The 16,179-nt window shown below is 38.5% G+C and overlaps 1 protein-coding gene across 1 annotated transcript in view; it reads right to left on the bottom strand.

The window, feature by feature from the left end:
* LOC145672652 (32 kDa beta-galactoside-binding lectin-like) overlaps positions 1-16,179 on the bottom strand; it is a 380,765-nt gene that overhangs the window by 93,931 nt on the left and 270,655 nt on the right. The window contains exon 6 of the mRNA XM_081741814.1: positions 14,204-14,414. Within this exon, the coding sequence (XP_081597940.1) occupies positions 14,204-14,414 (211 nt within the window). The remainder of the gene's footprint in view (positions 1-14,203; positions 14,415-16,179) is intronic.

Genomic DNA, 16,179 nt, shown 5'->3' with positions numbered 1-16,179 from the left:
AGTATTTTTACTCCCTCGACTCCCTCGAGTTAATATTTTTACCCCCTCGACTCCCTCGTGTTAATATTTTTACTCCCTCGACTCCCTCGAGTTAATATTTTTACTCCCCCCACTCTCTCGAGTGAATATTTTTACTCCCTCGAGAGGGGGCGCGGTGGCTCAGTGGTAGAGCGTTCACCTCTGGTGCTTGGGTATCGGGTTCGATCCCAGCCCTAGCCAAGTGAGCTTTGTGGTAGACAAACACCGTGCTCGTAGGTTTTCTCGGGGTTCTCCCGTTTCCTCCCATCTTCTTCATTCCACCATTTCACTCATCTCTCATTATCACCGTCTCTTTTAGCCTAACCGGCATAACCGTGGGACGTAAGTCTTAGAGATTTCATTTCATTTCATTTACTCCCTCGACCCCCTCGAGTTATTATTTTTACTCTCTCAAGTATTTTTACTCCTTCGACTCCCTCGAGTGAATAATTTTACTCCCTCGACTCCATCGAGTGAATATTTTTACTCCCTCGACCCCCTCGAGTGAATATTTTTATTCCCTCGAGTTAATATTTTTACCCCCTCGACTGCCTCGAGTTAATATTTTTACTCCCTTGACTCCCTCGAATAAATATTTTTGCTCCCTCGACCCCCTCGAGTTAATATTTTTACAGCCTCGACTCCCTCGAGTGAATAATTTTACTCCCTCGACTCCCTCGAGTGAATATTTTTACTCCCGCGACTCCCTCGAGTGAATATTTTTACTCCCTCGACTCCCTCGATTTAATATTTTTACCCCCTTGACTAACTTGAGTTAATATTTTTACTCCCTCGACTCCCTCGAGTGAATATTTTTACTCCTTCGACTCCCTCGAGTTAATATTTTTATTCCCTTGACTCCCCCGAGTATTTTTACTCCCTCGACTCCCTCGAGTTAATATTTTTACATCCTCGACTCCCTCGAGTTAATATTTTTACTCCCTTGACTCACTCGAGTGAATATTTTTACTCAGTCGACCCACTCGAGTTAATATTTTTACTCCTTCGTGTTAATATTTTTACTCCCTCGACTCCCTCGTGTTAATATTTTTACTCTCTCGACTCTCTCGAGTGAATATTTTTACTCCCTCGACCCCCTCGAGTTAATATTTTTACTCCCTTGAGTATTTTTACTCCCTCGACTCCCTGGAGTTAATATTTTTACCCCCTCGACTGCCTCGAGTGAATAATTTTACTCCCTCGACTCCCTCGAGTGAATATTTTTACTTCCTCGTCCCTCTCGAGTGAATATTTTTACTCCCTCGAGGGGGGGCGCGGTGGCTCAGTGGAAGAGCGTTCACCTCTGGTTCTTGGGACCGGTTCGATCCCAGCCCCCGCCAAGTGAGCTTTGTGGTGGACAAACACCGTACTCGTGGGTTTTCTCGGGGTTCTCCCGTTTCCTCCCACTTTCTTCATTCCACCATTTCACTCATCTCTCATTATCACCGTCTCTTTTAGCCTAACCGGCATAAAAGTGGGACGTAAATCTTAGAGATTTCATTTCATTTCATTTACTCCCTCGACCCCCTCGAATTATTAATTTTACTCTCTCAAGTATTTCTACTCCTTCGTCTCCCTCGAGTGAATAATTTTACTCCCTCGACTCCATCGACTGAATATTTTCACTCCCTCGACCCCCTCGAGTGAATATTTTTATTCCCTCGAGTTAATATTTTTACCCCCTCGACTGCCTCGAGTTAATATTTTTACTCCCTTGACTCCCTCGAATAAATATTTTTGCTCCCTCGACCCCCTCGAGTTAATATTTTTACCGCCTCGACTCCCTCGAGTAATAATTTTACTCCCTCGAGTGAATATTTTTACTCCCGCGACTCCCTCGAGTGAATATTTTTACTCCCTCGACTCCCTCGAGTTAATATTTTTACCCCCTTCGACTCCCTTGAGTTAATATTTTTACTCCCTCGACTCCCTCGAGTGAATATTTTTACTCCTTCGACTCCCTCGAGTTAATATTTTTACTCCCTTGACTCCCCCGAGTATTTTTACTCCCTCGACTCCCTCGAGTTAATATTTTTACATCCTCGACTCCCTCGAGTTAATATTTTTACTCCCTTGACTCACTGGAGTGAATATTTTTACACCCGCGACTCCCTCGAGTGAATATTTTTACTCCCTCGTCTCCCTCAATTTAATATTTTTACCCCCTTGACTAACTTGAGTTAATATTTTTACTCCCTCGACTCCCTCGAGTGAATATTTTTACTCCTTCGACTCCCTCGAGTTAATATTTTTATTCCCTTGACTCCCCCGAGTATTTTTACTCCCTCGACTCCCTCGAGTTAATATTTTTACATCCTCGACTCCCTCGAGTTAATATTTTTACTCCCTTGACTCACTCGAGTGAATATTTTTACTCAGTCGACCCACTCGAGTTAATATTTTTACTCCTTCGTGTTAATATTTTTACTCCCTCGACTCCCTCGAGTTAATATTTTTACCCCCTCGACTGCCTCGAGTTAATATTTTTACTCCCTTGACTCCCTCGAATAAATATTTTTGCTCCCTCGACCCCCTCGAGTTAATATTTTTACCGCCTCGACTCCCTCGAGTAATAATTTTACTCCCTCGAGTGAATATTTTTACTCCCGCGACTCCCTCGAGTGAATATTTTTACTCCCTCGACTCCCTCGAGTTAATATTTTTACCCCCTTCGACTCCCTTGAGTTAATATTTTTACTCCCTCGACTCCCTCGAGTGAATATTTTTACTCCTTCGACTCCCTCGAGTTAATATTTTTACTCCCTTGACTCCCCCGAGTATTTTTACTCCCTCGACTCCCTCGAGTTAATATTTTTACATCCTCGACTCCCTCGAGTTAATATTTTTACTACCTTGACTCGCTCGAGTGAATATTTTTACTCCCGCGACTCCCTCGAGTGAATATTTTTACTCCCTCGACTCCCTCGAGTTAATATTTTTACCCCCTTCGACTCCCTTGAGTTAATATTTTTACTCCCTCGACTCCCTCGAGTGAATATTTTTACTCCTTCGACTCCCTCGAGTTAATATTTTTACTCCCTTGACTCCCCCGAGTATTTTTACTCCCTCGACTCCCTCGAGTTAATATTTTTACATCCTCGAATCCCTCGAGTTAATATTTCTAATCTCTCGACTCTCTCGAGTGAATATTTTTACTCCCTCGACCCCCTCGAGTTAATATTTTTACTCCCTTGAGTATTTTTACTCCCTCGACTCCCTGGAGTTAATATTTTTACCCCCTCGACTGCCTCGAGTGAATAATTTTACTCCCTCGACTCCCTCGAGTGAATATTTTTACTTCCTCGTCCCTCTCGAGTGAATATTTTTACTCCCTCGAGGGGGGGCGCGGTGGCTCAGTGGAAGAGCGTTCACCTCTGGTGCTTGGGACCCGGTTCGATCCCAGCCCCCGCCAAGTGAGCTTTGTGGTGGACAAACACCGTGCTCGTGGGTTTTCTCGGGGTTCTCCCGTTTCCTCCCACTTTCTTCATTCCACCATTTCACTCATCTCTCATTATCACCGTCTCTTTTAGCCTAACCGGCATAAAAGTGGGACGTAAATCTTAGAGATTTCATTTCATTTCATTTACTCCCTCGACCCCCTCGAGTTATTATTTTTACTCTCTCAAGTATTTTTACTCCTTCGACTCCCTCGAGTGAATAATTTTACTCCCTCGACTCCATCGACTGAATATTTTCACTCCCTCGACCCCCTCGAGTGAATATTTTTATTCCCTCGAGTTAATATTTTTACCCCCTCGACTGCCTCGAGTTAATATTTTTACTCCCTTGACTCCCTCGAATAAATATTTTTGCTCCCTCGACCCCCTCGAGTTAATATTTTTACCGCCTCGACTCCCTCGAGTGAATAATTTTACTCCCTCGAGTGAATATTTTTACTCCCGCGACTCCCTCGAGTGAATATTTTTACTCCCTCGACTCCCTCGAGTTAATATTTTTACCCCCTTCGACTCCCTTGAGTTAATATTTTTACTCCCTCGACTCCCTCGAGTGAATATTTTTACTCCCTCGACTCCCTCGAGTGAATATTTTTACTCCCTCGACTCCCTCGAGTTAGTATTTTTACCCCCTTCGACTCCCTTGAGTTAATATTTTTACTCCCTCGACTCCCTCGTGTTAATATTTTTACTCTCTCGACTCTCTCGAGTGAATATTTTTACTCCCTCGAGGGAAGGCGCGGTGGCTCAGTTGTAGAGCGTTCACCTCTGATGCTTGGGGTCCCGGGTTCGATCCCAGCCCCCGCCAAGTGAACTTTGTGGTGGACAAACAACGTGCTCGTGGGTTTTCTCGGGTTCTCCCTTTTCTTCCCACTTTCTTCATTCCACCATTTCACTCATCTCTCATTATCACCGTCTCCTTTAGCCTAACCGGCATAACCGTGGGACGTAAAACTTAAAGATTTCATTTCATTTCATTTACTCCCTTGACCCCCTCGAGTTAATATTTTTACTCCCTCAAGTATTTTTACTCCCTCGACTCCCTCCAGTGAATAATTTAACCACTCGACTCCCTCGAGTGAATATTTTTACTCCCTCGACCCCCTCGAGTGAATATTTTTACTCCCTCGAGTAAATAATTTTACTCCCTCGAGTGAATATTTTTACTCCTGCGACTCCCTCGAGTGAATATTTTTACTCCCTCGACTCCCTCGAGTTAATATTTTTACCCCCTTGACTCCCTTGAGTTAATATTTTTACTCCCTCGACTCCCTCGAGTGAATATTTTTACACCTGCGACTACCTCGAGTGAATATTTTTACTACCTCGACTCCCTCGAGTTAATATTTTTACCCCCTCGACTGCCTTGAGTTAATATTTTTACTCCCTTGACTCCCTGGAATAAATATTTTTGCCCCCTCGCCCCGCTCGAGTTAATATTTTTACCCCCTCGACTCCCTCGAGTGAATAATTTTACTCCCTCGGCTCCCTCGAGTGAATATTTTTACTCCTGCGACTCCCTCGAGTGAATATTTTTACTCCCTCGACTCCCTCGAGTTAATATTTTTACCCCCTTGACACCCTTGAGTTTATATTTTTACTCCCTCGACTCCCTCGAGTGAATATTTTTACTCCTTCGACCCCCTCGAGTTAATATTTTTACTCCCTTGACTCCTCCGAGTATTTTCACTCCCTCGAGTTAATATTTTTACATCCTCGACTCCCGCGAGTTAATATTTTTACTCCCTTCACTCCCTCGAGTGAATATTTTTACTCAGTCGATCCCCTCGAGTTAATATTTTTACTCCTTCGTGATAATATTTTTACTCCCTCGACTCTCTCGAGTTAATATTTGTACTCCCTCGACTCTCTCGAGTGAATATTTTTACTCCCTCGACCCCCTCGAGTTAATATTTTTACTCCCTCGAATATTTTTACTCCTTCGACTCTCTCGAATGAATAATTTTACTCCCTCGACTCCCTCGAGTGAATATTTTTACTCACTCGACACCCTCGAGTGAATATTTTTACTCCCTCGACTCCCTCGAGTGAATATTTTTACTCCCTCGGCCCCCTCGAGTGAATATTTTTACTCCCTCGACTCCCTCGAGTTAATATTTTTGCCCCTTCGACTGCCTTGAGTTAATATTTTTACTCCCTTGACTCCCTCGAATAAATATTTTTGCTCCCTCAACCCCCTCGAGTTAATATTTTTACCCCCTCGACTCCCTCGAGGGAATAATTTTACTCCCTCGACTCCCTCGAGTGAATATTGTTATCCCCGCGACTCCCTCGAGTGAATATTTTTACTCCCTCGACTCCCTCGAGTTAATATTTTTACCCCCTTGACTCCCTTGAGTTAATATTTTTACTCCCTCGACTCCCTCGAGTGAATATTTTTACTCCTTCGACCCCTCGAGTTAATATTTTTACTCCCTTGACTCTTCCGAGTATTTTGACTCCCTCAAGTTAAAATTTTTACATCCTCGACTCCTTCGAGTTAATATTTTTACTCCCTTGACTCCCTCGGGTGAATATTTTTACTCAGTCCACCCCCTCGAGTTAATATTTTTACTCCTTCGTGATAATATTTTTACTCCCTCGACTCCCTCGAATTAATATTTTTACCCCCTCGACTGCCTCGAGTTAATATTTTTACTCCCTCAACTTCCTCGAGTGAATATTTTTACTCCCTCGACCCCCTCGAGTGAATATTTATACTCCCTCGACTCCCTCGAGTTAATATTTTTACCCCCTCGACTGCCTCGAGTTAATATTTTTACTCCCTCGGCTCCCTCGAATGAATATTTTTACTCCCTCGACCCCCTCGAGTTAATAGTTTTACTCCCTCGAGTAGTTTTACTCCCTCGACTCCCTCGAGTGAATAATTTTACTCCCTCGACTCCCTCCAGTGAATATTTTCACTCCCTCGACCCCCTCCAGTGAATATTTTTACTCCCTCGACTCTCTCGAGTGAATATTTTTACTCCCTCGACCCCCTCGAGTTAATAGTTTTACTCCCTCGAGTAGTTTTACTCATTCGACTCCCTCGAGTGAATAATTTTACTCCCTCGACTCCCTCCAGTGAATATTTTTACTCCCTCGACCCCCTCGAGTGAATATTTTTACTCCCTTGACCCCCTCGAGTTAATATTTTTACCCCCTCGACTTCCTCGAGTTAATATTTTTTCTCCCTTGACTCGCTCGAGTGAATATTTTGACTCAGTCGACCACCTCGAGTTAATATTTTTACTCCTTCGTGTTAATATTTTTACTCCATCGACTCCCTCGAGTGAATATTTTTATTCCCTCGACTCCCTCGAGTGAATATTTTTACTCCCTCGACTCCCTCGTGTTAATATTTTTAACCCTCGACTCCCTCGAGTTAATATTTTTACTCCCTCGATTCCCTCGAGTGAATATTTTTACTCAGTCGACCCCCTCGAATTAATATTTTTACTACCTCGTGTTAATATTTTAACTCCCTCGACTCCCTCGAGTTAATATTTTTACTCCCTCGACTCCCTCGAGTTAATATTTTAACTGCCTCGACTTCCTCGAGTTAATATTTTTACTCCCTCGACGCCCTCGTGTTGATATTTTTATTCCCTCGAGTGAATATTTTTACTCCCTCGACCCCCTCGAGTTAATATTTTTACTCCCTCGACTCCCTCGAGGGAATATTTTTACTCTCTCATCTCCCTCGAGTGAATAATTTTACTCCCTCGAGTTAATATTTTTACTCCCTCGATTCCTTCGAGTTAATATTTTTACTGCCTCGACTTCCTCGAGTTAATATTTTTACTCCCTCGACGCCCTCGTGTTTATATTTTTACTCCCTCGACTGAATATTTTTACTCCCTCGACTCCCTCGTGTTAATATTTTTATTCCTCGAGTGATACTCATACTCGCTCGACTCCCTCGAGTCCCTCGACTCCCTCGATAAAGTCAGACCTCTCTAGAACAATTTAACTATATTATTGACCAACTACAGCAATTTAGTGCTCTTAGTGGCGAAATGCTTAATCTACAAAAACCGAAAATATTTCCCTTTGATTCTTGGACTATGGACGGCATACCCCTTCCATTTGCCAACATTGAACTGGTTACGAAAATTGAAAATCCTGGGTATCACATTTTCTAATTCGGACAGTTTACAGTATGAACATATTTGGGATCCTCTCATTCAAAAATTACGAATGCTCAGTCTAAATCACAAATAGCGCAACTTAAACCTAATCCAACGTATTTGGTATATCAATAGTTATTTACACCGTATATGTGCTAAATTATGGTACTCCGCTCATATATATATCCTATTACTAATTTGTATGTACGTAAACTAAATTCTCTGATTCGTTGGTTTCTGTGGGCAGCACATTATTTTCGTGTCAAGAGCGACACTGTTACCCTACCCGTTCACCTTACGGGTTTGAACCTAATATCAGTTAGAGCTAAATATACCGCATTCTTTCTAGCTAATAATTATAAACAATTTCAAGTGACTAACCAAATCACCACCAAAGGATTTCTTGTTGGATCCAGGCACGTAGCCAAGGAGGGGATGTCCGGGGGGTCCGGACCTCCTCCCCTTCGAGACCAGAAATAAAAAAAATAAGGAAGGATTAGAAAAAGAAGGATCGCGTTAATAATTTAAAAAATCAGGACATTTTTGTTACTCTTTGTTATGAGGAGATTTGTATCACTTGAAATACATGGTGGCGAGGTGAGCGAGATGTCCTGGAAGTGTCTGGGAATTTAAACTTTCTAGAAAAGTTACGGAATTCTCAGAATTTCTAGAATAGTTACGGAATTTTCAGAATTTCTGCTACTACTCAGGGAGATTTAAAAGGAAATTTCAAGCTTCCGAAAGTATAGTACCGCTGTGTAACAACGTGGAAATTTTTTATCATAATTTTTGTCATCGCATCCTTGCGGAATCAAACATGTTATTTCAAAAACAATTTTCTACTGTTCCTTTAACCTGTCATTGGAACAGATAGTAGTTGACAGAATAATAAAAACAAAAATTCATATGGAAAGGAAGTTCTGTTAACATTTGATTCAACAGAGAAAGGAACGCAGATATTGTAAAATATTTTACAAGGCATTTTTGAGTATGTACTTTTTATAACAGTAAATATGTACTTTTTATAATAGTTGGGGTCATAATGAAAGGAAAATTGTTATATTTGAATGAACAGAGGAAGGATGTAAATATTATAAAAACTTCATAAGCATTTTTTTTTAAATTATTATTTTACTCGAGATTTCTCATTGTTTGTTATTAAAATACTCACCAACATATATCCTCATGTTATTGTGCTAACAAACCAATATATGTTGATATTAAAGTAGTTTAGATTGATCGAGCTCCTGGGCATTCAGAATTTCATGTCACGCCCCCCACCTCGTTACGAAATCCTGGCTGAACGAACCAATATATGTTTCAGTAAAATAGTTTAGAATGATCGAGCCCCTGTTGTGATGACCACAGTATTTCATGTCACGGACCCTACCCCTTCACGAAATCTTGGTTACGTGCGTGTTGGATCTCTTCCCTCCCTGCACCTAATTCTCCTAATATGATGTCACTGAAACAGGCACCGGTGTATATTCAACACTGCATGCAAGGTTGGTCCTATGTTCCTTTATCTGATCATACAAACTACTCCCATATCCGCTTTCTATCCACACACTTCCACTCCCCTCTTTGCAATAATATCGTTCCGCGTATCCAAATGAAATTTCTAACAAAAAAATGGTCCAGAATTTGGTACAATATTCATAACATCACGTTGACATCAGCGGTCGTGAGTGTCTTGTATACGATAGTGAATGAGCTCGTACCTACTTAGGTTAAGTTAAAACGTATTAGTGTACTCCCTACGGATATGTGTCAACACTGTAATCAGGAAGACACGCTAGAACATAGACTGACGTTGTGTGTTCACTCTTCTTCTATCTGGACTAAATTACAACGCCTTTTAAGTGTGATTTGCCGAGAACCTGCACATACGTTTGATCATAATTATGCTTTCTTCCCAGACTATAAGTTTTTTCAATCACGAAAAACAATAGCGTCAAATGGTTACTTGGTCAAACGATTTTTTATCTTATGGACACATATCCGTATGGAAATGAATATGAATATGTGATGTTTCTTAAAACTGCTTGTAAACAATTTTCTGTAAATGTAGCTCACAAATATTTTTTTTTTTCAAATTATTTACGTATACTATGTACTGAGTATCTGTCCTAAGCTGTTTTAGCTTCATGTAACTCTTCTGCAAATGGCAAATAAAAGAAAACTCCGGTGCTTGGGGTCCCTGGTTCGATCCCAGTTCGCGCCGTGTGGCGTTTATTGTGAACAAACACCGTGCTCGTGGGTTTTCTCGGGGTTCTCACGTTTTCTCCCACTTCCACCGTTTCATTCGTTTCTCATAATCACCGTCTCTTTTACCCTAACCGGGATTATCGTGGGACGTAAAACTGAAGATTTCATTTCATTTCACTCAATATTTCTTTGAATCCAATAAAATAGGAAAAGGAAACAATAAGTTAAACTTTTCATATATATATATATATATATATATATATATATATATATATATTGTACAACATATTAAAAGGTAAAAAGAACTTAAATGATATTAAATAAGTAGGAACACTACTTAAGAACTTTTAACAACAACAGCTATGATTACTCATTTCAAGTTACTTAGACAAGAAGTTGCTTTAAAATTTTGATCTCACTTTCAATTTCTTCTGATTCCAATCGTTGTTTTTTTCTTAAGTTCATCTCTCTTTTTTTCTATTTCTTTTAATTCAGACATTTTCCTACGTTTAAGTACTGCCTGAGACCTCTCACTTTCTCTTTCTTTTCTCTTTTCTTCCAAAGTCGAATTATATCTTGTTCTCAGCACCTTTTTACAGAAGTGAACAGTTTCGGTCTGAAGCATTTAGACATCCAATTCCATCTATATAGGCCAAATAATCTACCGTTGTCGTCGTCGTTGGCCTATTAAACAAGTCTATTGCAAAGTTTCTACCAATAAACGTTTATTAATAGAAAAATCAGACACTACACTTGCATTTTCATGTGAAATAATCAATATCAATTTCTCAAGACTCCACAACTGTTTGAATTCACTTTTGCCACTTAGGACTGATTTATAAAACTCATCAACATTTGTTTTGCTTTCATCTGAATCATAATAAGATGCCAACACACTTTTAGACAGTTGAAGAAAAGATTTGAACTCTTTCTGAATTTACTCTGCTTTGACACCATCGACACGAGACGATTGACCGGGTATTTCCAAGCACTTCTTTCTTTCCTGGGCAATCCAAGCATCCTTATCTGGGCAATTCTAGTTTTATTCAAGATAACCTCAGGATTAAGGCATGAAATGGCACGAATAAGAGTATTTTTTTCAGTAGTGCCTACCAAACATTTTTGAAAATCACCGAAGAAACTGCACTTGTCTACTTCCTTGATATCTTTAAATTTCCCAATACATTTCCCCCCGAATCCTATATCTATATTCTTTGGGGCTTTCAGATTACTTTCAACTTTTAGATCTATAGACATTAACTTATTTGCCGTTATGATAGAGTGAAGAATTTCTTCTTTCACAAAACGCTTCAACAAATTTACAATAACAGTAAACAAATATTCATATAAGGGAGGGGCCATAGGTTTTTTCGGCCTGAAACAGTTAAAAATGGTTCTAGCTCCAACGCCACAGATTTGAAATATGAAAGTTTCGCATGCTTGAGGGGATCTTGAACACCTGATTTCACTCTATTCACGGTGAAGTTTTGTGGAAGTTAAGTGTCAGGACTTTCAATGAAACATTTCACATTTTCAAATATTTTTAAAGCTCTGTCTACACAATCAGCATTTTCCATCTATCGAACTCCACAATTCTTTTTTTTTTGGGGGGGGGATCAGAATTTCCTCTAAATTTTCACTGTTCTTACAAAATGAGACAAGTATTCCTCTTCGGGCTGGTGATTCACTGAGTAAGTAATAAAGACTTCGTAAAAACTTATTGAGATTCCACTCAACCATTACCGTGTAGTACATGGGAACCACAGGATCTTATCTATTGAAGTCGGGTTTCATTTTCTGTACCTTTATATCAGTTCGTAGAGACGTTAGAAACTTCCAATTGGCATTGGGTCCATCCATGCTTATTTGGAGTATCTTTGTCAAATCAAAACCCTCTGGGAAAGCTTCTTTAAATTTCATTTGCAGTTGCCCTATATATATATATATATATATATATATATAAAGAGGTCAAGTACTTTGTTGTAACGCTATCTTCAATTTGATCCCAAAATCACACATGGACGTCCATTTGATCTTTTCTAGCAATTTTGTTAAACGACTTGTCAAACGCAACAACAAAATATTCATATTTTTTCAATCTACTTGTAAGTTTTTTCTGGATAAATTGGGCTATACCGCAACATATAGTGTAGCTACATTTAACAGGCCCCATGTGAAAATTCTTTGCTATGTTACTGTCCGAAAAAATAGCAAAAAAGACATCGTCTGAAAAAAAGACATCGTTTTTACACGAATTGTAATTATCATTGCAGTTGACGAGTCTAAAACACCACATAGTTTCAGCAGCTGTAGTTTCCTTCGATATTATATAGTTTCAAAGGTCTGCAGTGGTTTTACTGCCACTTGGAATAGCACCATGTAAACCATAAAGTTCTTCAGAAGACTGTACGAAATGGATTTTTGTATCGGACGAATCCATATTGGCAGGAGAGCACAATGTTGACTGACCAGAACTACTGAAGTTTGATTTCGTCACACTTGCTTTGAAAAGATAAGATACAAGAGTCTGCTTCTCAAAACACTTACTCTTAAAAATATGTTTTCTTTTTGTGGAGTGGTTTGTGATAGTCTGCATCCCTGTGTTACTTAGAGAAAATTGTTTGTTACACACAATACGTCCTGCATTATTAGGATCGTTCTTAACAGGCGTTAACCATTTTGCCCACTCGGGGTTTAAGTCCGGGTTGCACCATCAAGGGTTAAAATAGTTTTATTATTCATTTTTGGTTAACTCTTTATGTCATAAAACATATTCTTCAAATGTAACCTGAAAAACAAAAGACATGAATAAGGCTATTATAAAATACAATTAGGAATCCACTATAAAAGAACGCTGAAGTGGAACTTGAATTAGCAGAATTCCCTTCATGAAACCTGAAAATAAAAAGTTAATTTTAAAAGCTTCATCAGGCTTCTATGAATCTATAGTACGATACTCTCAAGATCTGTCCCCCCAAAAAATCACACGATCTTAAAAATAATACAAATTACCACCTGAATTTCAGGATCTTCCTTCCAAACTCCACGTTATACAAAAAGTTCCCAAAAGGCTTCCTGAAAGAAAATGCCAACAACAATGTGTGTTACGGCACACTGGAGCATGTTTTGCCCTTAGTTTTCTTAATTGGGCATCGGCATTTAAATTATATAATATATTCTTTTAAAAAAAGTTTACAGTCTATTACGGAGTGAAAAAGCATAAAGTAGTAGGAAATTACCCTCATTTACTTAACAGTACATTTGCACTATTATGTTCCTAACATAAGGAAGTGCAACAAATCAAAGTATCTTCATAAATTACATTTTTAACATTAGAAATAATGTTGTATACAACTGTACATGAAGTAGCAACTACTTTACTTAATAAGTTTACATCCTATAAATACAATTCTTGAAACTCAACGAAAGTCATCTTTGTAGTGCCTCTTTCAATAAACAATGACTGAATTATTGTCTCATCTTAACAAATAGAAAAATCCCCAATTTTCCCTAATTTCCAGGTTAAGCACCATTTCCCCGGACTTTTCCCTGACATTTTGCCTTCGTCTCATTTTCCCTGACTTTTCCCTGTTTTGCAGATTTGTAAGAACCCTGTGAGTATTTTCGTATCATGAGTCATGCACCATGCGCTCCAGAAGCTATTTTAATATTGGTACTTTGCGGTTGTGACAAAAGACAATGTGCTGTCAAGTGTATCAATTGCAAAACCGTGCTCAATCATTAAGTCAATTTTACATCGATTTTGCCAACTTTTTTCTTAAATTTGTGAATAAATAAAATTATCTACTTGGCAAATATCTATGCAATAGGTACAAATAATAACCATGGAAAAAAAAATAGACACTTGTTAAAATCCATTCGCTAGTTTAGTCGGTACGCCCATTGAAATTCGAAAAAGGTATTTACTTTATCTCAATTGTGATAGTTTTCTTAATTTTTCTTGTAATGAAACTATTTATTTGGCAAATATCTATGCAAAGGGCACACGCAGCAGCCAAAAGAAATAAAATGAACCATCTTCCAAGAAAATCGGTTGAGAAATTTAGTCTCTATAGCGTTAAAAATACATCGATATCGGCGTTAGCAGCCATGTTAGAAGTATGAGGTCATACATATGCTCGGTCACAGTTTGAGACAAAACACCCGTAGTGTACTATTTTATAGCTCATTACTTATCCATCGCCACCAATCATATAATTGCTTCATTCTAACTCCCATGGACTTTGCTAAATTTACAAATGCCTCTACACTAATAATCGAATATCTATCTCTTCGTTAGCTTATAATACGAGAATACAACGAAAACTTTTAGATTATAATGACTATTCTGATATAAAAATACTTCAATGAAATAAAAAGAACTCTACATACCTGATACTCATCAGCTTCGCATAAAATACTTAGATCAAAATGTTCGTCTTTCTTCAGTGTTAATCTTTCATATTTATATTGTTTATTCCAGGATAATCCACATCTTGTGTTTAACAAAAGAACTTTTTCATCCAGACATAGAATCAGATGAAGTGCTACGTCATCATCTAATGAACTCAAATGATGTCCACATAGAAAATATACAGAGAATCTATTCAAATAAATTGCAAAAATATGCATGTTAGAAAAGGCTCTGCTGAATTTCTGCGAAATATATACATATTTTCACTAAGATATTTTTAGCAGATAAAATTAATAAAATAGTTTGTGTTATTTCGAAAAATCGTATTACATTCATCTGAATCAGTTGTTGAGTTGATTTTGAGTTTAACGTCCCGTTCAGCAGCGAAGCTATATGAGACGTGGACCTACTGATTAACGTGGAATCCAAATAACATGAGCTCCCGCCTTGAATCTAAGCCGGGTCGTCTCCCGCGCCAGAGGCGCGTACGCTAACCGCTTAGCCATGGAGAGCTCTTGATCTGCATCAATCACATGATGTCACAACAGTGGTGTGTTGGGCAACGGTTTGAATCATCGTAGGTGGTATCCAGCTTTAGTTATGACTTTGCTGGTTAATAGACCAGTGCCAGTAACGAAAACGTATTTAGGTGCAAACACCTGGGTTGAGAAGGCTTATAGAGAAAACATATCCAAAATCGTTTCCAAAATACTTCAAAAATGGTCATTTCGGAGATTGTTACACTGAGGAAAAAGTCTGGGATTTATGACGAATATTTGGATAATGTGCTTTCCATGCCAAAACTATGTTAATTGCTTGTTACTCGAAAAATTATACGGGATATTCAGAGTACAAGCAAAACAGATTAAATTACCAAAGTTGTGAGGAAAAGTGGAATGGAGTTTGTATGGAAAAGTTAACACTCGTATAACAGTTATTCACAATCTAGACATTAATATTTCAAGTTCTGAATAAAGTTTCATATAGAGGTCTTTAAGTTGAAATTTGTCCAAAAACACCAAACGTAGCCTTTATTCCCTTGTGCACTGAATGCCTCACATAATGTATACCAACTGCTTATTAACAAAATTGCTTATTAAGAAAACTGCTTATCAATTTCGCACGAGAAGAATAAAGTTCATGGAAAATATTTGAAAAGTGGATACGAATTTTTTCTCATTTCAAAATATTTGCTGATGCAAATCTGATTTCACTTGGAGTTACATAAACTCTCATACAATTGCTTCTAAATATTCTTCCTTTAATATCTCCTCACGATTTCGAAACTGTTCAGGTTAAAATGGGGGCGTTTAAGTTTTAACTTAGCTATTTCGAACAATAATAGTTATTCACCATAAAGACCACGAAAAGTCAGGTAATAACTCCAACAACAATGGTCAATGTCATGGCAAATAATGTATTTATTTTCGATTTAGCAACTTTATAACATTAGTGATCATAAAGTAGGCGTGTATATACAAACAATACTTTATCTAATACAGCATTTACCACTAATCATACGACAATATTTTAACAGAAACATATAATTTCAGTAATGTTATTATTTACTATCCACAAAGTTAGTTGCTAACATAAACTGACAAATGATATACTTCACATGCCACTTTGAAGAGGCTAATGCTTTTACCAACAAGACTGCTAACCATATCCTAATAACAACCACGCGTCCTAACAAAGAATTTATTCATCATAATTACCTAAAATCAGCAGAATTTTAAAACTATAATACGTACTACAGATTGTAACCTGTTCTAATTTAACACAACTCTATTCCCATTATACAAAGTATGGTACCACTATTATTGCCAATAAAGCAATTACGGCATAACCTAATGTGAGTAAGTAATCCTTTATTAGTTACTACAACGCCGCTTCTACTCCACTTATTGCGCGGAAAGTGCGTTGACCTGTAATCTTTATCTAAGTAGCATAC

Source organism: Thermobia domestica, chromosome 16 (assembly GCF_964235325.1).
Source record: "Thermobia domestica chromosome 16, izTheDome1.hap1.1, whole genome shotgun sequence".
In the NCBI taxonomy this organism is placed as follows: domain Eukaryota; kingdom Metazoa; phylum Arthropoda; class Insecta; order Zygentoma; family Lepismatidae; genus Thermobia; species Thermobia domestica.
This window is presented reverse-complemented; position numbering and strand designations above follow the sequence as displayed.